Here is a 26,638-nt window from a genome sequence, read left to right on the forward strand (position 1 = left end):
CAATGTTTTACATCACTGGGTAGATACCTCTGCTGCTGGACTATTAATCCTCAAAGGTATCATCAGCTAAGCTGTCAGTACTTCGGTACTGACATGATTTAACAAACCTTATAAAATTGACCGTTTATAAATTTTTAAATTATTAAGAAACTAAGGTTTCAACTCCCTCAGGCAAAGTTGATCTTAAAATGAATTTGGCTATTTGTTTTAGGTATTTTTATCATATAGCTCTTCAACAGTTTCGGTACTTTACTAATTACTGATATTATGTTGATATTCCTGAATGTAAAGCTTAATTTCACTTTAACATAAACCAAAAAACCTAAACATTGACCAATGAACCATGAAAATAAGGCAAGGTCAGACGAACCATGCCAGGCAGATATGTACAGCTAACAAATCTTCCATACGACAAATATAGTTGACCTTTTGCTTATAGATTGAGAAAAACAGACCAAAACAAAAAAACTTAACACTGAGCAATTAACCATGAAAATGAAGTCAAGGTCAAATAAAACCAGCATGAATGTCATATAGATCATAAAACATTTACATACACCAAATATAGTTGAACTATTGCATATAGTATTAGAAAAAAAAGCTAAAACTGACAAACTGAATTTTGACCACTGAACCATGCAAATTGGGTCAAATTCAGATGACACCTGCAGCTAGACATGTTAACCTTACCATCATGCCATGCACCAAATATAGTGGACTTATTGCATACAGTATATGAAAACAAAGACCAAACACAAAATCTTTACACTAATCAATGAACCATGAAAATGAGGTCAAGGTCAAATAAAACCGGCACAGACACCAAATATAGTTGACCTGTAGCATATAGTATAAGTAAAAAGACAAAAACTCAAAACTTAAATAAAACCACTGAACAATAAAAATGAGGTCAAGGCCAGATGACACCTGCTAGTAGGACATGTACATCTTACAGTCCTTCCTTATACAAAATATACTAGACCTGTTGCTTATAGTATCTGAGATATGAACTTGACCACCAAATCTTAACTTTGTTCACTTATCCATGAAATGAGGTTGAGGTCAAGTGAAAACTGTTGACCTTGCAATGTATGCACATACCAAATATTACTTATAATGAAAGAGAATTTAACTTTACAAAAAATCTTCACTTTTTTTCAATTAGTCACTGGACACTGAAAATGAGGTCAATGACATTGGACATGTGACTGGCAGAAACTTCCTTACATGAGGCATTTATATACAAAGTATGAAGCATCCAGGTCTTCAACCTTCTAAAATATAAAGCTTTTAAGAAGTTGGCTAAAGCCACTGCCACCAGATCACCACCCCTATGTCCAGCTTTCTGCAACAAAAGTTGCAGGCTTGGCAAAAGTACTCTTATAAACAAATGTAAGAAATGAAAATTGTAATGAACTAAGAGTATTTATTTATCAACTAGATTTGATTTGTATGTGGTAAAGATTTAAGTCATTGTTAGGTAAACTAGCTGGAGATTTGCTCATCAAGTCCTGTCCTTCTCCTGCCTTAGGGAAAGCTATCACATCTCTAATTGATGGTGTTCTACATACCACTGCTAACAATCTGTCTAAACCTACAAAAAAGTGAGGGATTAAGAATTAGTATTTAGTTTAAAATCAATGTGTGTGTGCTATTTTTTATTTAATGTAATTTTACCTTTTTAATTTTTCGTTATTTAGGCAATATTGATGGGGCTTTGATCATCATAACTTAATAGATATCAAGCATCGTCTGCGCTATGAAGCAGCTAATCTGACTTCAAGGATCATATATGTAAATTATTACTTATATTCTAAGTCATTTCTTTGTACATGTTTTAACCAAAGCTCGATTACATTTGTGACAAGGAATGGAAGGGGTTGATATACATGTAACTTGGTTAAATTGTCTATTTTAACTTTATCGTTATTTTGTAAATGTCAACAGTTCTTTTGGATAACTAAAATAAAAAAATTAACACAGAGTCCTGATTCCTAAATATTTCTAAGCTAGTCAGGCATTTCTTCAGATTCATTTTAAAACTTTTTTTAACTCACTGTAATGCACAAACTGTTGAAGGCAATAAGCTCAAGTCAATTAAGTAGCTAAGTTCCGAATTGAATATTTGCATTTGGACACAGATTCTTTAACTGACAACACAAGAATTGAAATGAAAACATTATTTGTAAGAAGATGGTGACATTTTCATTATAATTCCAATAAAACAGAGTTCCTACATACTTTCAGTTCTCAAAATTCTGAGTTGAAAAGGTTAACTTTGTTTCTGAAACTGAAATTTGATATTGAAGAGAGAAACAAAACATTCCTTTCAGCTTTATCATATATGTGCAGAAATACTCACAACATTGACAATGTGCAGCAGTAAAAATGAATATAGAGGAAGGATATTATTGAATACTTCTAGACTTCTTCAAATATCATTTCAAAATATAAAGAATAATATTTTCAAATTATAATTTAAATAAGAGCTAAATAGGCTGTTCTGCTTCACTTTTTTTCATAAAACATGGTATGATATTAAAATTTATGTTTTATAATTGCTGCAATTACTTTTTCCTTTGTGACTCATCACTCACCTAAAGCAATGCCACCATGAGGAGGGCAACCATAGCTAAGTGCTTCAAGCAGATGTTCTAAATCATCAGTTTTTTCCTGCAGCAAAAATAAAAATAAGAAATTACATTCAATAACACTTTGTAACCATGGTAACATCTTATCTTTCATCAGATTTCAATAATTTGCAGATTTTTAATTACATGTTTGAGGACACTTTATTTGCAATACTTATCCTATATCAATTTCTTATTTTGCAAATGATATTGCCTGGTTGATTATGTTGCAAAGTCGTGTGTTAGTAAATACTCCTCTTATATACTAATAACTAATGTAATCACAGAAACTATGGTCTATTAATTTATTATTTGTGTAAAAACACCTCTTGTGAAGTAGGTCAGAGAACAGAGGGCGAACCATGATCTTCCCCAGGAAAACTGGCCATTCATGTCAATAAAGATGGAAGTCAAAACACTTTTTCACATAAGCAGGGTTCGAAACTCACAACCACTGTGTTGATAGTCAAGTAATCACCTTAGACAAACTCAGATTACATGTCATTGAGTCCCAAAAACTTAATGTTGAATATTTCAATTTGACAATAACATGTTTCCCTTAAATCAGTTGAAACAGCATTATAGTATCTTCCTTAACATAATGTTTTGAACAAAGAGTTATGCTGGCTGCTTTCTCTGCTACCAAATTATCCCTATGTTTCACATCATGTGACATTTACTTCAGGTGAGTAAAAAACATCACATGATAATGTACTTATGGGACCATATGACCTGTGAATTTAAATATGTTAATTTATTAAAATTAAAACTCTATCTGGGATCTCTTAAAATTGTAAATATCATTTGACATCAAATATGATATGAGGTAAGTATAACAAGAGACTGTCAAAATGAAAACAGCCGAAATCAAAAGTTTTTAACTGCATATATGTAACACTCCCAAACGTGTCCTTTCCCCCGAACGTGTCTGATTCCCCCAAACGTGTCTATTTCCCCCAAACATGTCCGTAAAATTCAATATCCCCAAACGTGTCTGATTTCAGAACCCCCAAACATGTCCAATAATTGATATTCGCCAAAACACGTCCACTATTACACGCCAGAACGTCTCACGTCTTTTAGCGCTAATACATGTATCTCCTAAATGAAATCGCTGATAACATTTACAGCAATCCTATTGTGGGGGACACAGGTGATGAAGTTGTCATTTATTAGCATTAGTTAGTGCAATGCCGGTTTATAATGATTACTATATAGTATCAAAATTCCAAATTTAATCTGTAATTGTAAATTAACTTTAAGACTGAAATTGCTTATTGTTCAGTTGCAAGTATTTCATACTCATTTAGAGCGAACATACAAATAATTCTAGAGTTGAATTAATTGTTAACCTTGTAAATTATTTTGTACTTATAAACTCTGATGATGCTTTTTATATTGATCCAAATATTGCACGGCTGGCTTTCTGCAGCATTTTTTTTCACTTTTATCAACAGTTATCAATTTGAATTATGTATATTTTAAAAGCTCACCAAACCATATACAAATGTACGGTTTTTAATAAATTTTAATAAATTTTAGGTTTCCACCATCACTAAAGACACGATCAAGAGGCAAAACGTCCAGTGCCATATATTTCATGCATTGGTTTTATAAATTCTTTTTATTAATATGATTGTTATGTGATCAACGTCGATTGTTGATGATTACCGTAATTGCAAATTTAATTTGTACTGCTTAAATTAATTTTAGACTGTTGATTGTGTATTGTCCAGTTGCAAGTACTTTATGTATATTTAGAGCGAACATATAGTTTTACAAGTTTTAATGTTTTTACATTTGCTGTATAGATTAACTTTAGACTGTTGATGGCGTATTTCCAGTTGCAAGTATTTCAAAAAATTGAGAATGGAAATGGGGAATGTGTCAAAGAGACAACAACCCGACCATAGAAAAAAACAATGAGGGGCCTTTAATACTGATATAATTTTGTAGGATTATCTATTTTCCTGGGCCTGCCTTAAGGTCAATTAGTTTAAACATATTTATTTATTCATTCATACTCTCTGGACATTTCTGCTTCCTTCATAATTTAAGCTGGCCGACATGACAAACTGTAAATTCAGAATTTATGTGTGAGGTTTTTATTAATGCAAATAATGCAGCTCTGATATCAGATACCTATATATTTCTGTATGGATATATTCCTAAAATTGCAGTAATTAATCTCACAATTTTGTACAGTAATTCTGTAAATGTAATCATGGTGAAAATTATAAATAACAGTTAAACTTTATTTTTATTTTGTCATCAGATACAACATACCAATCGGAAGGAGATCTGTCATTGAGGAAGTAAAGAGGGGTATCTGCACGGAACGTAAAATAAAATTGCCATTTCACAATGAACAAACATTTAAAAATTTCTTGCACGTTAATCTTTTTACTTATTTCACGAAACACAGTGAATAACGAACCTATTTCACAACTGAATGTAAAATAAAAATGGCAAACATGTGCACAAATATAACCCTTTACCACCCTAATTATTACGGACATGGTTGATTAATCACATAAACATTTTGGTGTATACTTTTGAAAATATTACCACGAATGCATTTGATTCTGAAACTCTGAATTTTGTTTTTCTATTATTTAGACCAAATTCAGTTTCTATTACATAAAATTCAACCATAACTTGAAATCCTCTGTCAGAACATATCTCTGTTAGTGTTGTCACCATGACATTCAATTGAAGCATACCTTAAGAACCTCTGTCAGAACATATCTCTGTAAGTGCTCTTGATGTATACGTATAGATCCTCCTCCTATCTCAAATCCATTTAACACTAAATCATAATGCTGACTTCGTACCTGCAATTTATTAAGCATATTCGTTAGTTTTCTCGTTTGAATTGTTTCACATTGTCTTATAGGGGCCTTTTATAGCTGACTATGCGGTATGTGCTTTGCTCATTGTTGAAGGCTGTACGGTGACCTATAATTGTTAATGTCTGTGTCATTTTGGTCTCTTGTGAACAGTTGTCTCATTGGCAATCATACCACATCTTCTTTATTTTATCATTATAAATTTGCATAATAATATATTTAGATATTTTTACGGCAGGGAAGATTTCTTAGTTTAATGTGTGCCAACACAGCCAGAATCTCATGCCTAAATCTTATCAAGAATCAAAACTACCTACACCTTGAACAATGGCCATTTACTAGCTATATATATATATATATAGTGAACATCATCATTAAAGGTAAAAACTCTTTTAAGGCGAAGTGTACGTAATTAAACTTCACAATGGATTTTTTTTAAATTTCACATACGAATTCTGCTTGTAAAATTACACCAGAAAGTGAAATAAAAAAAGGGGGTAACCGTTTTCGTTTTTGAGATACGAGCCGTTGAAATAAACTACACGATACACCAAAATTACAAAGGATATATAGGAAAAATCATCAAAATTAGCAGATATTTTTACATTGGCAAGCTTTTCTATTTTGTTGGACAATGGATTTTTTTCTAAAATTGATATACGATTTAAAAATGAAAGACGAATCCATCGGTGCAAAGAAAGTCCTTAGCAACCGTATTAGTTTTTACGCTACTCTCTGTTGAAGTTTAGTTTTTGGCCGGAACATTAATTATCTGGCGATGTCATTGTCTGCAGTAACGTCGCCACAACTTCTACGTCGAAACTCTATTATACCGTATAATGCGGTAGCAATGTCGTTCGTGTGTATTACCCATCTTCCTATGTATTACAAATGATCTTACGCTATATAAACTAACGAATTATAAAGAATATTTCTGTCGCAAAAGAAAATGCAACTTTGTAAATTAACTTACTGCAAATGAAAGAAATTTGCCATAGACTCTAATTTCATCTTTTCTATATTAGAGTGATTTCCGAACCTTTTTCAATGCTGGCATGGATTGTTTAGATTCTGTTATGAATCAAATATCGAGTTTGAATTTGTCACGGTTCACACAGTGTTGTCAGAATGAATTGATCGGCTTTAATACTTAGATCGGGTATACACCTCGTTTTCAATCCCTTACTTCTGTATGTTTGTATTTAAAAAAGTAGACCTATTTTCTGCATATTTTCCTGTTCGTCATTTCTGCATGTTGTTAATCTGAGGATTTGCACACAATATAGTCTACATAATAAACCTATTTCATTAGTCATGTTTACACACATGCTAAAGACGAATCTCTGCCAAAACATATTTTATTTTACAAAATTTCCAATCTCAATCACTTTCCCTTTTCTTTAATTAAATGACAAAGAATGATGTAATGTTTGCTGGATGAAGTTTCAGTAACATAAGAAAATATTTGTTTGTTCCATGCATTATTTGTTAAAATCCACATTTAAGGATTTAAATTGATTGATTGATTGTTGATTGCTTAACGTCCAGTGGAAAATATGTCATGCATGTTCAGGACGAGAACAAGTTTATAATAAATACAATAGGAAGTTTTGTTCATAACAGAGGCCATCCGGGATGATGGTCTGGGAAATTTGGAGTGCATCTAGAAAATAAGAGTACATGTATATTGGATAGGGACAGAAATTCTGCCGTGTGCAACAGTCCACATATTCAACCTTAAATTATAGTTGTTGCTATGGTTTTTAACGGGCATAGAGTGTGGCACTCTCTTTACACGAGGCATTGGATTTAGCGTTCCCAATCTGACCGGACGTGACTGCGAGCTTAATAAATCCTGCACAGCCAAACGGACGCTCCTCTTTGGCAAATATTTTACTGCCGGTCGGGAGAAGACCAAGCGACCATATTTCGTTTCCCCAGTCACCCTTGGGGAAACACAGATTTAAACAATAAGCATAACGCATACTATGGTTCTTCAATTATTTTAGTTCTTATACATCCGTGGCTTTAAAATGTTCTGCCTTTATTGTCCCTTATCTAGTGTAATCCAGAAAAGCGCTTCATTTCATTTTATCTTCAGAATTTTTTAGACCCCAATGAGGTTAAAAAGAAGGACTCGCTTATATATATACATTTTTAAAAAAATAGAAAAGATCGGAGTATTTGGTATAACTACCAGTCGCAGATATTTCATACATGTATATTCAAATTGAAAACCTTACACCTTATGTGATTCTTTTGAGATCGACGTATCTAGTCAGTGCAATAACGACCGTAACATACCCATCGGTGTTATGAAATACAATTTGTGTAGGGGAATGATTTGAATAGCGATGAATATAGAGTAACGCTTTAATTTAACTGGTGTAAAATTAATTATATAAGAATGCGACCTTATGAGAATTATCATGTTCGATGCTTTAAAAATTTACCTAATAAAATGTTACAAGAATGTACTCAGTGTAATGCACGGAGATTATTCATACTGTATTGCTACACGGGGTTACCTAGCAAAGTGCCGTACGAATATAGCCTCTGCATAATGAAAATGCATACCTTTCCTATTTATATCATATAAAACAATAAGGAGATGTGGTATGACATCCAATGAGTCAACTACCCGCCACTGGTTAAATGAAGTCGATGTAAGCAATAACTATTAACAACCAAACTCTTTTCAACAATTAAAAAGAGACAAAAACATAATGTGTATACTACAAAAACCCTGATATGAAAAATGCCAAAAATTTCCAACGAGAAAATCAACAGCCTTATTCATGAAAAAAATAGTTACGAAAAACAAATACCATGTTGTGAAGTAAAAGACTTGAACCAAAGTGAATAACAACCAGTAAACTATTAGTTCAATAATACAAATCTTTGGAGTTTGAAATGATTTATATTCAACGATTTTTATCGGATACATTTTTTTTGGGGGGGGGGGGGGGGTCAATGTTGATATTAAGAAAAGTAATATCCTATAAAAAAAATGTTGAATGTAAATGATATGAAACTCCAAATTCTTACATTATTGGACAAGTAATTGGCAGATCCTTACGGGAGTTGGACCCCCCCCCCCCTTTTTTGGGCCGATCAATGCATTTGAATGGGGTCATATAGTTGAAACCCCCCCCCTTTGTCCTGGGTTGGGGCCCCCTTTTTTAATGGCTGGATCCTGCTAGTACACCACGGGCCTCTCAGTTCTTGTATTATGATCTATTATCATGAACTAAGTGAAAGCATAGAGCTGACTGAGTGCGAGATCTTCCTGGGTAATCATTGAGGTCGTTTATATGCATTCCTTGCAGTAGACTTCCGTTAAATTAATAAAAAAATCTTTAAAATGCTATCGAAATGTATAAAATGTCTGAACTTATTTCACCTCTCATTCCACTAAACACTAAATTACAGTTACAAGTGCCACAAAACTTTCCTGGCCTCTTTTCTTTAACCGTAATGATATTTTCTACTCATTTATAATCTTGAATTGAGACCTATTAGGAATAACACGTTACTCAGTCAAAATTACATTTTTTTCTCTATTTTGAAATGATGCACACAGGCACAATATAAGAAAACAAATTTTGCTATCTCTTCGAAATTGGAATTTGAAAAAGAAGAAATGACGTGTTATATTTTTATCATACATGAATCATGTGTATTTGTACTTTCAATTTCAATTTGGTTCTTAATTTAGATTCAGTTTTCCAATAAATTTCGGACGGAATAGAAGACACCTGTTTATTTTCTGCATATTTTTTACTTATTCTAAGATAAATGTTTAGAGTGATCACTTTTTTAGTTTACTATGAGTATCTTTTTGGGGCCTAATTTGTTAACTTTCGGTCTTTGTTCTTCCGACTTGTAAGTAGTCGTCAAATTATATTCTCTTGGTATCGTCTTATTTTCTAAATTGATATAAAACATGTCCTAAAATTTTCATTAGCACAAAATACGAACATGTCAACGTTTTTTTAATCTTATAATTAATTTCACATGTAATTCATTAGTTGTTCGGTAACCTAAAACTGTATGTTGAGTACTGTGTGTTTTTGTTCAAAACTACGGCTTTTAAAAAGATATTGTTGGCAGAGGTGGATTTAGGGGGAGGGCCCAGGGGGCACGGGCCCCCCTTTTTGGAAAAAAAATTGGTTGCTTATATATAGGGAATCACTGTTCAAGCGTGACTAGAGCGGGCCCCCTCTTAGGTCAGTCAGTGGGCCCCCACATATAAAAAATTTCTGGATCTGCCACTGGTTGGGTCAATTCAGGTTTAATTTTTATAATTAAATAATTAATAATAGAAGTAGAATCGTCACATGTTTATTTATTTATAATTCTGTTGTGAGGCATTTTTATAATCTGTTGATATCATAAGTTTTTACACAAAATGCCTTTCATGTCCCATGCGCCTGAAACAAAAAAAATCAACTAGTATTAAAGTCAGGCTGCACGAAACAATAGAATGCTTTGATTTCTAAATGGAGAAATTCAGATAATTTCTCATGATTAGGTTTTTTAAGACAGCAAGGGCGTGCTTGTTGGATTGACCGCACGAAGTATTTTCTCTTTCGTGTGTCCTTTCTTGGAGTAAGGGAGATAACTTGCGTAACTAACGTCGAACGTTATTAATCCCGCATTCCGCTAGGGGCGTGCAATTACGTACACTTTGCCTTAAAGAGCTCATTGACAATATCAGTCATGTTGACCTATTTATAGTTTTTTTCTTGCTAATCATGTTTAAGTTTGTTCAAGTTTCTATTTATCTATTATAGCTTTCAAGATAATATTTGAAGATGCAAAAATTTGGAAAAATCCTCATTAAGGGCAATCTTCAATAAGAAATTGAATTACAGTTTTGGTCATGCTGACTTACTGTACTTACAGATGTTGTCTTGCTTATCTATTCAAAGTTTCTATCTATGACTTATAATAGTTTTAGCCAACCGTGCAAGGGCTGTATAGTCAGCCAAGGTGGTTAAGAACTTCCATATATATCATAGTTTTCAAGATAAGATAAAAATGGGAAAAATCATCATTTAAGGGCAATAACTTTAATAGGGTGAAGACAGATATTCTCGATCATGTTGACTTACTTAAAGAACTTGTCTTGCTGATCACTTTTGTTGTTTAGTGTTCTTGTCCCTCTATTATAATTTTTGAGACAAAAGGCAATAATGAAAAAGACATTAAAAACACTTGTTGTTTGAGGGAGCATTTTTTTTTATTATCATTGATGACTGTGGTCAGGTTTTATTAAATTCGACCCACAATTTCAGAGGAGATGATCTTTGTAAAACAGACACCAAGTGATGTGAAAAGCTCACACGTCCCTTCCATGTGCTTACGCTTATTTTTTCGTTATCCTTTAATAACCCTTGATGAAGATTATTCCAGAACAGAAACACATGTTTAGTCACAAGAATCAATCATACATTTGTTTGTAAATCATGTTGAAGGAGGCATTTGAGAAAACTGAAACAGCACAAACACATAATTGGTGAAACATTTAAAGCTTGGTATCTTATCATTTGTTATTACTACAAATGAATGGATCATTTCTTATTACTACAAATAAATGGATCATTTGTTATTACTACAAATAAATGGATCATTTGTTATTACTACAAATAAATGGATCATTTGTTATTACTACAAATGAATGGATGTGCCTTATGATGAACTGTAAGTGCTAGTGGGTATTACTATTTAGGTAGCTAGTACTTTGTACTGATAGATCAAAAGGACATGCATTATTGTGTTTAGAAAGGATAGGTAGTGATTTTGCTAGCGCTCGTCACTTTTATTATTTACGAAACAATTTTCGGATTGCAAAGTATTTCAAATCAATTTCATCACTTAAATTTTCAAAGTGTAAAAATATTTTCGTATTAAAATACTATTAAACTACCTGTCTTTATGTTTTTGACAAGTTTATGACCCCCAGATAATTAACAGTTGCAACAGGTGTTACAAGTTGTGATTACAACTAATCCGCTTATCTCCATCGGATGGGTCACTAATTCATAAAATTAAACCTCATAATTGACCATTATAATTATTTTTCCTAGGAAGATCAGGCAGTCGGCATTTCATAAACCAGGAGTAGTTTCAAGATTTGCATGCACAAAATTGTTTCCCCCCTGACAATTCACATTTGAATTTCAATATTTCTCAAACGATCACAATTTGAAGTTCATTTGTCGTAGATTCAAAAGCATTTTCGTCATAATTGATATAAATTTTCATCAAAAACTTTCAATAATTTCGTTCGACGGTTCCAAAAAGAATTTTATTCATTTTTAACTTAAAAGAAATGATTTCCAATTATCTCTTTAGACGTTTTATAAGGATAATGATTATGCAGTGAGATAATGATTATGCAGTGAGATAATGATTATGCAGTGAGATAATGATTATGCAGTGAGATATTCATTGCAAGTTAATTTCTGCTGTGATTCCTTGTTTATATAAAATGGAATCTAACTTTTGTTGATCAGGAATGTCCTCTGGAACAAACTGAAGAGAAATTGTGAACTAAATTTCAGGATCCCATGTCACAATCTTTCATAATAAGGGCCAATACAGTCATATCATACAATAACTGCCAATCATGCCTTAGTCCTTTAAAATCTGACAAAGTCAAAGATGTTGCTAGTAATTATACACATCCTTGGTCCCTTTCTGTTTCACAAAAAAGGTTGATTTCAATAGCGTGCAAAAGTGACTAAAGCCCTCAAAATCTTACCTTAAACCCTGCGATAGGGGTATCATAATTTGACTGCAGAAATACATACCAATTCTGGATGTGTTTTTACAAGTTCAACATCATCTGGATGTGGCGCTGTGAAAGGATGATGGGCAGATTCTAATCCTTCTATAAATAGAAAAGACATGTATAGGAATTATATCTGTTCTAGTTTCTAGTGAGCATGCAATATATGTAATTTAAAACTTGATCCAGTGTAAAACAACTACAATAACAAATGCCAGAAAATAAGGTTATTCTAAATAACAGTTTTCTAACATTGAGCCAATCATTCTAATCTTTCTTTAAATATGTAATTTATATGCAAGAGATGAAGTCAATAACAATTTTAAAATTAAATTCCCCCAAATGGCTTCATTTGAATTTTAGTTAATTCATTTGTTGGAATACAAAACTATTTGCGAGTACATTGGAATGTCACCACTTAGGAGCTCGAGTTGTTGTCATTTTAAAACAAATTCAAGGTGTTTTTTTCATTGATAGTAAATTTTAGTGTGGTCTACATAAATATATGCCACCTAATGTGTGTGTGTTTTTTATTCGTACTAAAAATAAACTTTCATTAACAACACATTACCTCCTTCTTCTTTTGGAAGAAATAATGGGAAATCTGTTACCCACAGAAAATCAAATTTATTTTCATCAATTATTTGTACACCTGAAATGGAATAAAATATATAATACATCATTAAAACAACTGACAATTTATTTAATGAATGGCTGTTATTTATTTTGAATTTATTATTAAACCATAAAATTAATTTTTGACTCTTCACATTGAATAATCCGCGAAGCGGATTATGTTAAATGTGAAGAGTCAAAAATTAATTTTATGGTTTAATAAATTCAAAAAAAATTATTGCCATTCATTATAAATAAATTTCTATCAAAAATAAGGCTCAAAGATATATATTAATATGAATAACAACGTACACAGATGTTTGCGTATGAATACACAACGTTAGAATGGGCGTGTCTTCATAAAAATTGATAACATTGAAAATAAAGCTAATTATTTTAACCAATCAGAAGACAGTAAATACACCAAATTTATTTATATTCTGTTAATTCTTCCTTAGGGGTACCAAGCCTTTAGATTTTCTGTGGAGTTTGGTATATGTTAGTCATGTTAACCTAAACTCTCAAATCTCATTAATTCATATATGTTCATATATTTATGAATATTTTAGAAATTCATCACCTGTTTTTAAGCACTTTTTGAAAATAACATACTTTTCTATTCTACAGACACCAGTTAAACAACAAGAAATCAAGAAGTTTGCTACATTTAATGGCAGCTTTCATCTAAAATAAAGCTAAGAATCCAAAAATAAGTTAATCAACATCCAAAAAGGCATTTTCTAGTATTCAATCCATCAAATCTCTATATTTACATACAACTACAGCAAGGACAAAATGTTAATGTATTGTGGATTCATTTTTATTTGTGAGATTTCAAATTTATTGGATTTATTGGGTGAAGGAAACCATAGATTTAAATTTTAAATGAAGTACAAATTTTTTGAAAGGTCAGTATGGAGATCTTCGCTAAAACAAGAAAACAAATATAAACGAAAATAATTTTTTTCCAGGATCAATGAAAACTCTTATACACAAAAAATAAATGAATTAACAGTATTTTTTCAACAACTCACCTTTAGATTGTAAAGCATTGGCTACAGTTGTTCTTACTTTTCCAAGTGCTATATGCTAAAATATAAAGTTTGACCCTCTTAGCTAAAACCAGGAGTACAAATTTGCATTAAATTATGAAAGGTCCAGGACCATTGGAATTTAAGGAGAAAGGCACTCTGTATGAAAATAAATAGTATTCTTCTTGTAAATAATGATTATTGTTTACTATGCTTATCAGGTAAAAACATTGCAAATATGAGCTGTGTCTGATATAAATTGTCCTTATGCAAATAAATACCAAATCATATTTCAAATTGAAACAAGAATGTGTCCATAGTAAAGGGATGCCCCATCCTCACTATAGATTTTTATGTTAATTGCATAAGGTCAAATTCTATCCGACGCAGCTCATGAGTAAAACTATGAGAGCTAGTTTAAACTCATTTAAATATTTCCCTGCTCAAGTGAGACCGTTATACAGGGATCTCTTAGTATGGGTTATTTAGGTATTCATATATCAGGAATTGCTTAAATAAACACGTTAGTTTTTCATTAATAAAACTAACAATTTACTTACTGGATAGTGCCCAGTGCCATGTGCTAAAACAACTATATCATTGGCTTCTATATTCAGCCGAGACGTAACTTTATCTTTGGTTTCCTCTTTCAGGTATTTTTGGAAGGAACATTTCCATGCATTTCCTTCATTTACTTTTATACTAGTAACTTCCTGAAGTTATAAAAAAAATATCTGTTAATAATTTTGGAAATATTTATCTGCTATATAAATATAGATTAACTACTGTGAGTTCCTTTATTTTCTTGGATACTAATGTTCCTTGATTCAATGAAAATTGTATTTCACGGATAAGATTTGCAAACAATAAAAAAGATAACTTTAACAGAACAATTAAAATATCAAAGGACAGGTAATTTTCCACTGTATCCAATGCATATAGATGTGGAAGAAGAATTGACTGTGGCAAACTTTTGGCTTGAATATAAATTCTAGGTAATTCTAAGCATAGACATATTTCTAAGGATCTGGAAGCCTTAAATGAAGATATAGTTAAGGATACAAACACACAACTACAGTTTATAAACACCAGCTGCTACAAATGCCAGAAAACATATTGTTAATCCAGTATTAATGTCTCTTTTCATCAAATATTTTTTTCTACACATGAATGAAATCTGGCCTCCTCTCCCTCCACCCCACCCCCAAAAAAGAATCAAGCATCACTTCATAATAAAGCTTAAACAAGTATGCTACCTTTTCTGTGAAAGTAAATATCATATCTGCAGCATCGTTATAATGCCAATGTATAGAAAAGACATTTTTTGAACATTTTAAAATTCAAATGACAGATACAGTACTACACTATATATATAGCTACATATTGCAAACACTGTATAATATATTAGAACAAAGATGTAACTCATCATGTACCTTGAAATGCATGTGTTACAGGTGTATCACATGCAAGACATGCATGTTTACTGCCACTAATGTTTTTTGACACACATGCATTCACATGTGTGGCCATGCATGTGAACTGCAATGTCTCAAAATATGTATGTGCCATGCATGTAACAGGCATGTGAAATGCATAATTACATGCAAGAATGTGTATCATATATGACTTTTCAACACACATGTCACATGCAGGAAATTTTTCAAACATACACACATATGGTAACTCATGTGAAATGAATGTGTAAAGCATGTGCACATGTGTGGCATTTTTGTTGGTGATATAAACCTTCAAATATTAATATTTCCCAACATTCATAAACCTTTATCAAATGTACCATTCCCATTATATCTAACCCTTAAACAAAATGGTGTTCTTGTTGTGAATAACGTACAATCTGATAAATCACCTACGCTATTCCAATACATTTATGATAAATCCTGTACTCACACATTGGTCATTCATTGATGGACTATTGATGATTTCAATCAATTCTCTATTTGAAAAGTTTTTCTGAAAATAAAAATATTCCCATAAAAATTTTATTAAAAATTAAAACACATCTCTCTTCATCTTTTAATTCTTTATTTCTGTTTTTTGCTCTCTCTCTCTCTCTAAAAATAATTCTATGTAAATAAAACACTTGCGGTAAAATAAAATGTCAAATGACTTTTTGTTATCTTTCAAAAATATTTAAATGAAAGCAGCAATCTTTGTTGATAGATTCTGTTATTTACATTGGAGAAAACATTCACCTGGAATATTTGGGGGCTTTTTCTCGAATGTTTCATTTATTTATTTTAATTAACTACAATTATTTGTTTTGGGTGTATCAGTATTTTTTATCTTTACTTAAATCATCTATCATTATTATTATTATTATAGTTTATGAAAGATTGTAAAGATTTATAAACTTAAGATATAAGGAAATTCAATTAATCATCCTTAAAACAAAAAGAAGGAAAACATAACAATCAGAAATTTTAATGTTCACCCCCTTATGTCATTGATGATGATTATTTAAAGTTATAACCTAAAACAAATATCAGTAAATACCTACTGTTCCTTTTGGTATTCTAAGTCCAATTATCTCCCCTTTATCCTGCTTCAATGTGTTTTCAAAAGAATGTATACCACTAGATGAAAAACTTTCTGATAAATTTACAAGCTGAAAAACAATATAATTCATTTAGGTACTTTGAAAATTTTAAAACCCTACGGGGCAAATTACAGTTAAACAAAAGTACAGATGGAGATCATGACTGGAAGTCTGCAATGATTAACATAATATATTCACAATGTTTTGTAATTTAGCATAAGTAATAAAATAATATTCAAGATACATGTTCATTTTTACAATTAAGACTGTGTAATTTCATCAAAATGCATATTGCTGACTATTAATCTCACCTTCATGTCATATCTTGTATCAGGTTTGTCTGTTCCATAGTTTTCCATAGCCTCAGAATAAGTCATCTGTGGAAATGGAAGAGTTAGCTCACCTTCTGGCCAGCTATGCTGTAGTAAATCTTCTATTAAGTCCTGTACTTCTCTTTTTGTTGTAAATGACATCTCTATATCAACCTTAAACAATTAATAAATCTAAAAATGTCTACAATTTTCCTATTGAACATTTTAAAATAAACATTACATTTTCCCAATAATTAAGGTCTTGTTTTATATATTTGCATTTATAAGTGTTCCAGATAAGTTATAAACTGCACTTTAAAATCCTAAATCTAGGTCTATGTTTAATATACATGCCATATGTGACAAACTGTAAATCTATGATCTGTTTTCAAGTTTTTCTTTTTTCTTTGTTTTTCATTATCATGTTTTAAGAGCACTTTCATTCCATTTTTTTTTTAATTTCAATATAACCATATTCCCTTATATTATCTAGCCATTACATGTTCTTTTGTTCAAAAAAAAATTATGTATTTTGAATGCATTTTACTCAAAATACGAAACGTCACAATATGTGGTTATTATTATTCTATTCTCTTTGATTTTCTAAATAATCATAACTTATTTACATAATTGCTTCCATCCATGTTATTTGAATTCTGGTGGATAGTTGCCTCATTTGTAATCATATGATATCTCCTGGTTTCTATAACATATAGTTTTGCATGCATGTATGAAATATGTTTCACTTTGTTTTTAAGTAACAAATAATTGATAAGCAAGCAGATTGAATTTTTAATTCAAGATAAGAATCTTATTTTTGGTAAAATCAATTTATTCATTAAACCTGCGTTGTCAGTTAATTTTCAATCAATGAGTTTGACTATATATCCCTCTGGTATCTTTCATCCCTCTTTTATACCTGTGTGAATTCTGGTTGCCTGTCAGGTTTACTACTCTCATCCCTATAGCACTTAGCTATCTGGAAGTACCTGTCTATACCACCAACCATTAATAACTGTTTGAACTGAAATAAAAAAAAAACAAAAAAAAACATCATACATTCTATAACCAAAACTGTGTTCAATGAAATAAATACATTCACTTCAGTAACTATTGAATTGAATGCGTCTTTTTATCATTTTATTCAGATGTAAAAGTTGCTTGAAGTACTTACAGTTAATATACCATAAATGGGTGAAATTATGACTGAGTGAACATTGCAATTGCATCAAATAATGTTTAACTTTTGTCAGTTGTCATGTTTTTACAATAATGAATGAAGTTCAATGAACACAATTAGTTCTAAATTAAAAGTCCTTAAACTAAAGTTGTATATTTATTTAAATATTATTTTCACCTTGCTCAAGTCAGGAATAAGACAGATATTATCCCCTTGTGTATGGCTAGTGTTGTCTTGACATTTTGACTTACAACATTTCATTTAGATCTGTCAACTCACTCAAACAAACAAAAATGAAATTTCTAAACTGTATCTGTACCTGTTGTGGACTTTGTGGTAAGGTATAGAACTTTCCCTTCTGTCTGGTTGGCACGACAAACTCTTTTGCTCCCTGGAAATTTAAGGAGTTTCTGTATCAGTATTCAATTACTCACTACTGTGAATTCATTAATATTTGTGAGATACCAATTATTCAAGGATTTCATGGGTATAAGATTAAACCATGAATTTAAATCTTCAACAAGTTACACATTTCCCAAAGGCTTCTTCACAGACTTTGCCAAATCAATGAAATCAAGTATCCACAAAAATACACGTACAAGTTTTCTTCAATCCCCTAAAAATGATATCCACAAAATTAAATGAATACACATACCAGTAATTCTTATTAGTTTATACATGCCATATACTGAATCAGCATATGGCACTTCCTGATATCGCAATAACCAGTTATATTTAAATGCATATATCATCTAGTCATTTTTGTGTAACTCTTGAATGGTTTTAACATTGTATTCCCTTATTTTCATGTTTTGATCTATACGTAAACCAATCTGTTGACCTTCAGTTTTCTTTGTTTTACTATCAAAATGTGACATCAGTTTTTGTTTTGTCAGCTCCAATTTTCCACTCTACTGAAAAATGTGTCTAGAAAAATGACAATGCAGATGACCAAATGCAAGACAGGCTCTTATTATAGCAGGTTTTTTTTTAATTCAAGTATATCAAACTCTAAAATTATAAAAAAAAAAAAAAACATAGACATTGCAGAAATTAATGTCATGAATGTTTTTTTGTTTCTCAAATTCATTTTTAGTCATCCAAATTTAAAAACTTGAGAACTGATAAGAAATTAACGGCATTGTCACCACTGAAACACCCAATACTTTGACAATACTATGAATTAGCTACCAATCAAAGCACTTGAAATAATCAGGGTTTTTTGTGCAAGACAAATTAACCAACATGTGATTTCAAATGTTTTTAACCACCTGGATGTCTGTTGTATAAAAGGCTGTTAGTTATCTCTTTGAATTGTTTAACATTTGTCATGTTAGGATCTTTCATAGCTTCTTATGCAGTATGGGTTTTGCCAAATTCGTTGTTGATGGCTGTACGTTGACCTATAGTTGCCCAATTCTATGTTATTTAGTCTCTGGTGGTAAGTTGTGTAATATGCATTCATACCATATCTTCTTATATTGTAAGTTATCTGACATGAATATATAAACAATACTTACACCTGGTGTTCTTCTAAATAAAGTGGGGGTCTCTACGTCAACAAAACCTGTAATACATATAATAGCTTCTATCAGAGTTTTAAATAAGTGTTAAAAGGAAAGGAATATACAGTCGATTCCGGTTATTTGCATAGCCTTTTGTCAGACAAACTATGCAATAAAGCGGAGTATGCTTATATTCAAAATGCAAAATTATGGAGTCATATAACATTGATACTGACGATAGAAAAGATCAGTCATCAAGTGTCATATATAAATGTTATTTATTTTGTATTCTTTCAAAAAAGTATTAAAAACACATTTTGTTTTAGTTTATTTGCGTACCAACGTTTCCTTTACCTAGGATACGAACCCCTTTTTTTTTGGGACGATCAATGCATTTGAATGGGAACATGTAGTTGGAACCCCCCCCCCCTCTTTGTCCTGGGTTAGGAACCCCCTTTTTTAAATGGCTGGATCTGCCCCTGTGTGTAATGAACTGCCTTTGATATGCAGTATTTACAGCTTGCACAGTGTAAAGATATAAAGGAACTATTATGAATAAGGATTCAAATAAAATTTTCCATTATTGATCCATGTTTTTGTAATAAATTGACTAAGCTCATCATGCTCATAGAATCTTAACGGTGGGACTGCCTCATTTTATGATTCCAAATTACTGAAATTCTGGCTTCAACTGGCCAAGATGTAGGTATGATGTGTTTGATATTGTCAGGACTTTGATGGCCAAGAGTATAAGTGTTGCATTTTAGTATCACAGCTGAATCAGTATCAAAAACCATTTGGGTCTAATATTTAGTAATCAAAACTATCTACATGATCATTACTTTTTTTTGTACTTTGAAAAATGTTTTTCAGTTAAGTGATTACCTAACATCTCATGCATCTTAAAAACGTAAATCAAGTACTCGGTTGCTTGTTTTCTCGTTTAAGGTGGTACCTAACACCTGAACTAAAATTAATTTGGCTCGTTTAATTTTCTTAAAATTTTGACAAAGTATTTACTTTGAACTTTTGACAAAAATATAAAAGTTTCAAAAAAATTGAACCAACCGTTTAATCAGAAAAATTACACTGGTTATATAACAGTTTTACAAAAACTTATTATGATCATTGAGAAGCTTAATATTCCCTTAACAACACTACATCATTTTATACATTTAAATTTCTCAAAGGTACAAAGGTGTTATTGCCATAATTCCTTCAAATAATCAACAGCATTTATACAAGAGTTGCTTCAAAAACTGTTACATTTTGATAACCGTCTAGCTTTTTTAATATAAGGAAAGTAACTTTGATGATTTAACTTAAAGATAACATGATGAATCAAAGAACTAATCATAAAGGACAACAGGTGTCAAAACAAATGTTAAAAGATTCTTAAAAAAAAAGGGCAGGCCAGCATGAAAATTTATTTGGCACTACACCCTTTCATATCCTCCAGTAGGAAACACTATGTCAACCTCACAATCACTATACACCTAAGAGTGTTAAACAATTTCTTAAAGTGTCAGAGGAGATGAAGTAATTCTGAAATTTCAATACAGATGGATATGGTCACCTTGCAATTATTCTATATACCAAATAAGGTTGGCCCAATATATATACCAAAAAATATTATTTACATTTGTAAGCTATAAATTTAAATCTAGAAAATGAGGTCAAGGACAACAGACATATGCCTGACAATAACTGAGCAACAAACCATCTGTTAACCAAACATGTATTATTCCAGTTCTTTTACCTACTGTAAAATAAAGCTTCAATAATGACTGCCACATGTTTGACATCTCAATGTCTGGCAAAATATGACATTGGGTTTTAGAAAGATAAAAATCATGCATTAAGTGGAAACATGAATTCTTCTTTTATTGGACACTGTGAAGATAATTACCATGGTCATTGCACAGAAATTCTCTTATCTTCATCACCATTGTAGATCTGGTTCTCAGATTTTTCTGCATAAATTTATTTCTTAAGTCTAAATATCTGTATTCCATTCTAGTTGATTCCTTGGACTAAAATAGTAATATAAAACATAAAATATTCCTTCATAATGTATTTTTAATTTACAGAAATCTTATGGCCTTTTTCTTTGACAAAAAAAAACAAAAAAGTTTGATCCATGATCCTACAGATTTTGTGTGCATACATATCATGCATATTTACTGTTTTTCTTACTTTTTACATAAAGTCACAGTGCATTTGCTCTTCAATTAGTTAGGGTCATAAAGAGGCCAGGTAGGTCAGTATGAAAAAGGAAAAGTATGATCTGAAAACTATTCTCCAGCATTTAATTTCAGAAGAAAGTGAGATTGCTGTTAGCCACTCAAATTAATGTATCATAATGAAAAATACATGCAATGTAATTATTAATTAGTGAATATGTGTATGAAGTTTCAAGTTAATGTGACCAAAAACTACCTTAATTAAATCAAAACTATGGAATATTTAAAACCAAAACTTCAACCTGAATTAAGCAGAACTATAACAGATGGAAGAATGTTAGGACAAACATACCATCATAACACAATGCCCTGCTTCTACTGTATATGCAGGCAAGGCATACAAACTTGTAGTGACTTTTTAAAGTGACAGCTCATGGTTGTCAGTGATGAACACTATCTTTCATAGCATTAAATAACATAAATTGACAATGCAATAAATCACTGTGCAGTCATCAAACAATAAACAGTAACACCTGTTGTCTTGAGTGTGAAGTTTTATGCATTAATCATAAATAGTTCCTGAGATACGGCGCAACATGTGAGCCCTTTTTTTACAAAAAACTCAGATACTCTAAAATAAATTATGAATCATCACCAAAAAGTAAACAGATCTTCAGACTAATATAACTAAGAAGTTTTTAGAAAAGTTTAAAGCAATAATCATAAATAGTTTTTGAGTTAGAGCACAACATGTGAAAACCTCCATTTTTTTTTACAAATAAGAATGTGTCCAAAGTACACAGATGCCCCACTCACACTATCCTTTTCCATGGTGCATGGACCATGAAATTGGAAAATAATCTAATTTGGCATTAAAATTAGAAAGATTAAACTACAGGGAACATATGTACTAAGTTTCAGGTTGATTGGACTTCAATTTTATCAAAAACTACCTTGACCAAAAACTTTAACCTGAAACTCCCACTTTCATTTGCTATGTTTAGTGGACCGTGAAATTTGGGGTCAAAAGTCTAATTTGGCTTTAAAATTAAAAAGATCATATCATAAGCAACAAGTTTACTAAGTTTCAAGTTGATTGGACTTCAGCTTCATCAAAAACTACCTTGACCAAAAACTTTAACCTGAAACTCCAACTTTCATTTTCTATGTTCAGTGGACCGCGAAATTGGGGTCAAAAGTCTAATTTGGCTTTAAAAATAGAAAGATCATATCATAAGCAACAAGTTTACTAAGTTTCAAGTTGATTGGACTTCAGCTTCATCAAAAACTAACTTGACCAAAAACTTTAACCTGAAACTTCCACTTTCATTTTCTATGTTTAGTGGACCGTGAAATTGGGGTCAAAAGTCTAATTTGGCTTTAAAATTAAAAAGATCATATCATAAGCAACAAGTTTACTAAGTTTCAAGTTGATTGGACTTCAGCTTCATCAAAAACTACCTTGACCAAAAACTTTAACCTGAAACTCCAACTTTCATTTTCTATGTTCAGTGGACCGCGAAATTGGGGTCAAAAGTCTAATTTGGCTTTAAAATTAAAAAGATCATATCATAAGCAACAAGTTTACTAAGTTTCAAGTTGATTGGACTTCAGCTTCATCAAAAACTACCTTGACCAAAAACTTTAACCTGAAACTCCCACTTTCATTTTCTATGTTCAGTGGACCGTGAAATTGGGGTCAAAAGTCTAATTTGGCTTTAAAATTAGAAAGATCATATCATAAGCAACAAGTGCACTAAGTTTCAAGTTGATCGGACTTCAGCTTCATCAAAAACTACCTTGACCAAAAACTTTAACCTGAACGGACGCACAGACGGACGAACGGAGCCACAGACCAGAAAACATAATGCCCTTCTACTATCGTAGGGGGGCATAAGTGGGGCATAAAAAAGTCAATAACTCTAAAATATAATTTGGAATCATCAACAAAAAGTATACAGATTTTTAGATTGATATAACTAAGAAATGTGTACAGTTATAAGCAATAATCATAAATTGTTTTTGAGATATGGCCCGACATGTGAAAAAAAACACCCCCCTATTTTAGTTACAAAATACTGCAACTCAAAAATTTTAAATCTTATTTTCACCAAAAAGTATACAGATTGTTTGACCAACATAAGAAACAACTATGTTAAGTTTCATGAAATTTGGATAAGTTACGGTGCAACATGTTTACGCTGGAAAGAACCTAAGTGATAATATAATAGAACGGCGTTGGAGATGGATTGGCCATGTACTAAGGAAAGATACCAACAGTATATGCTCAGTTGCACTAACATGGAAACCAGAGGGAAAAGGGAAAGTTGTACGTCCCAAAACCACCTGGAGACGGACTGTAGGGACTGAAAGAACATCACTTGGATGGAACAGCTGGGCTACAGCAAGAACAGCAGCTAAAGACCTAGTGGAATGGAAAAAATGTATCAGGGCCTTAAATGCCGCCCAGCATGAAGAGGATAGGTGAGGTGAGGTAATGTTTATGCTGGACAGACAGACAGACAGATGCCAGACATTTGTATACCATAATACGTCCATTCAAAATTTTGACAGGCGTATAAAAATGATTCATTGACGTATACTTCCAGTGAAAGAGATTTTTAATTGAATTATTTTGTTCATACTGTAGTGCACCTCTATCTATATAGTTCAACGAGTTTCTACATTTATATTCTATATTAATACTAGTACTTACTGGTTGGAGATGATCTCCCAAACTGATAGGTAGTCTTTCCTTACACTGGTTCAATATATTAATCTCCCTTGCCTCAACTTCTATCTGTCCTGTTTTCATGTTCTGTAATAAAATTTAACTTGTATAATTCCTCAACTTGAAATATCTATTTGAATACAGATTGATACAGCCCTTTAAACCAATTATTCCCCTCTTACATACATGGCTTCAAAAATGGAATAAAAAGATAAAAAGATGTAACATAGAAATAAGAAGATGTGGTATGAGTGCCAATGAGACAACTCTCCGTTCAAGTTGCAATGTGTAAAAGTAAATAATTATAGGTCAAAGTATGGTTTTCAACATGGTGCCTTTGTTCACATCAAGCATAACACCATAAAGGGTCCCAAAATGACTAGTGTGAACAATTAAATTAAATTGCAGCAGTTCTGAACAAATGTCAGATTAGCAAGATATTCTCCTCAACTGCTTATCATGAACATGATGGAACAACAACCTATTAAATATGAAAATTATATGACATAGTGAGACACTAAAATAATATAGTAGATTTAAAATATGTTTACCATAATTCAACAGTAATCAGCTGGTAATGCTATGACAAATATATTTTTTTCTAATACAGTGCTCCATTGTTTAAAAATACTATCATTTCAACCTGGCAGGTTTGTACGGCTATATATCCAAGTGAAGTGTGGCACAGTGGCAGTATATTGTTTTAAAAACAAATAAAAATTGGCAAAGGAGCTGTGAATGGCTGGCAGGGCTAAAATAAATCAACAAACCAGACACCTGGGTCTGGAACATTTCAGTCCCGGGCAATCAAAACTAGTTATCCAATATGTAATACGGACTAGTAAACAAAATGTATTACATTGTTGACATAGCATAAGAGCTGAGCATTTATCTCTTTTATTGAAATTGCAATTTTGAGAACGAGCTGATATACACAAATAGTATATACTATTGGAAAGTGCAAATGGTGTGTTTCTATTGACAACTAAAGGTTGACAATGGAAAAACTACAATCATTGTGTTTGTCATAGATATTATTTTTTAAATTCAGTACATGATGTTATACGTTCACTTTAGGAAACATGTCTACATTCATTCTGAGTCCTTGCATGCAGGGAACACTCTAAAATCAACAAATCCACCTCAGCAATTGATATCAGGAGTCGGTCTCTCAAAAAACTCAAGATTAAGATTGATCTTAAGTCATGAACAGTTCAGGATACTGAAGATAAATCTTAGTAGTAGGTATTTTTTGTGAAACTGACTCCTGATCATTTATATGAATGGGTTTGTGCACTGAATGGAATTGTCCAATCAACTCCTATGCAAACTTAATAAGTAGATTTAAATCATTTACAGAACTTAAAGTCTTTTTGACGTATACATGATATATATGCATACTTCTATACAACAATGACACAGATATTGATTGTTTTTATTCAGCAAATTACTGAATTAGTTCTTATCATTAACAGCCAATTTTTTACCATGAAAATATGAGTACACTTGCCTGTTTCTCTTAAGGTGTTTAAACATATAATGATTATATTTATTTACTGTACATATTACATAATAAATGGTTACTGGTTAGAAAATCTATCATGTATATTAATTAGAAATAATCCTAGATTCATATGCATACTACATATACATGTAAATGTTTTGATTAAGTCAATTAACCTTATTTTCCTGTCCCTCTGGTCTTGGAATAACAAATCCATTTACTTCAACAACACTCTCTAATGCCAGGCCATTTAAGTCAAGATCTGATGATGTCTGAAATATAATTTTATATTTATATAATCCATATTTCTGTCGATCCATTCTTTTAATTGAGTGGGTACCAATTTTTGTAGATAATTGATTTCATGGTTTCGACAAGTCTGCATATGTCAATAGAAAATCAGAAATAGGTTGAGCTTTTAACATTTGTAGTTCCCTGTAACCAAAAAATCAATGAAAATTGATATTCAAAAAAAAATAATGAATTCACAGTATATCTGATACTATACATGATTGATGTAACAAATATCAATATCAACAATTGGCCCTTGAAAAGGACATTTTTTGGGTGTACTGATCATGAAATGTTGCTGAGCATTATATCTTATATATAATGTACATTTCACTTCGGATGTTTAACTTTCTTGTTTTTCATTGTGTTTTTTTTATAGAATTATTACCGAAGAGTCCATAACTTAAACACTGTAAAGGAGTATGTTCGATAAGGTCCTAAAATGGCCCCCTGTT

At 31.5% G+C, this 26,638-nt stretch overlaps 1 protein-coding gene across 1 annotated transcript in view; it reads right to left on the bottom strand.

The window, feature by feature from the left end:
* Nucleotides 1-1,426: 1,426 nt before the first annotated feature.
* Nucleotides 1,427-26,638, bottom strand: part of LOC134681533 (aspartate--tRNA ligase, mitochondrial-like) — a 29,995-nt gene continuing 4,783 nt past the window's right edge. The window contains exons 3-18 of the mRNA XM_063541175.1: nt 26,069-26,164; nt 24,374-24,475; nt 21,384-21,507; nt 19,490-19,536; nt 18,289-18,360; nt 17,709-17,813; nt 16,790-16,963; nt 16,440-16,547; nt 15,830-15,892; nt 14,482-14,634; nt 13,925-13,979; nt 12,847-12,927; nt 12,298-12,377; nt 5,354-5,464; nt 2,598-2,673; nt 1,427-1,594 (exon numbers count right to left, since the gene is read on the bottom strand). Coding sequence (XP_063397245.1) covers nt 1,434-1,594; nt 2,598-2,673; nt 5,354-5,464; nt 12,298-12,377; nt 12,847-12,927; nt 13,925-13,979; nt 14,482-14,634; nt 15,830-15,892; nt 16,440-16,547; nt 16,790-16,963; nt 17,709-17,813; nt 18,289-18,360; nt 19,490-19,536; nt 21,384-21,507; nt 24,374-24,475; nt 26,069-26,164 — 1,608 coding nt within the window. The 3' untranslated portion in view covers nt 1,427-1,433. The remainder of the gene's footprint in view (nt 1,595-2,597; nt 2,674-5,353; nt 5,465-12,297; nt 12,378-12,846; nt 12,928-13,924; nt 13,980-14,481; nt 14,635-15,829; nt 15,893-16,439; nt 16,548-16,789; nt 16,964-17,708; nt 17,814-18,288; nt 18,361-19,489; nt 19,537-21,383; nt 21,508-24,373; nt 24,476-26,068; nt 26,165-26,638) is intronic.

Source organism: Mytilus trossulus, chromosome 8 (genome assembly GCF_036588685.1).
Source record: "Mytilus trossulus isolate FHL-02 chromosome 8, PNRI_Mtr1.1.1.hap1, whole genome shotgun sequence".
NCBI lineage: Eukaryota > Metazoa > Mollusca > Bivalvia > Mytilida > Mytilidae > Mytilus > Mytilus trossulus.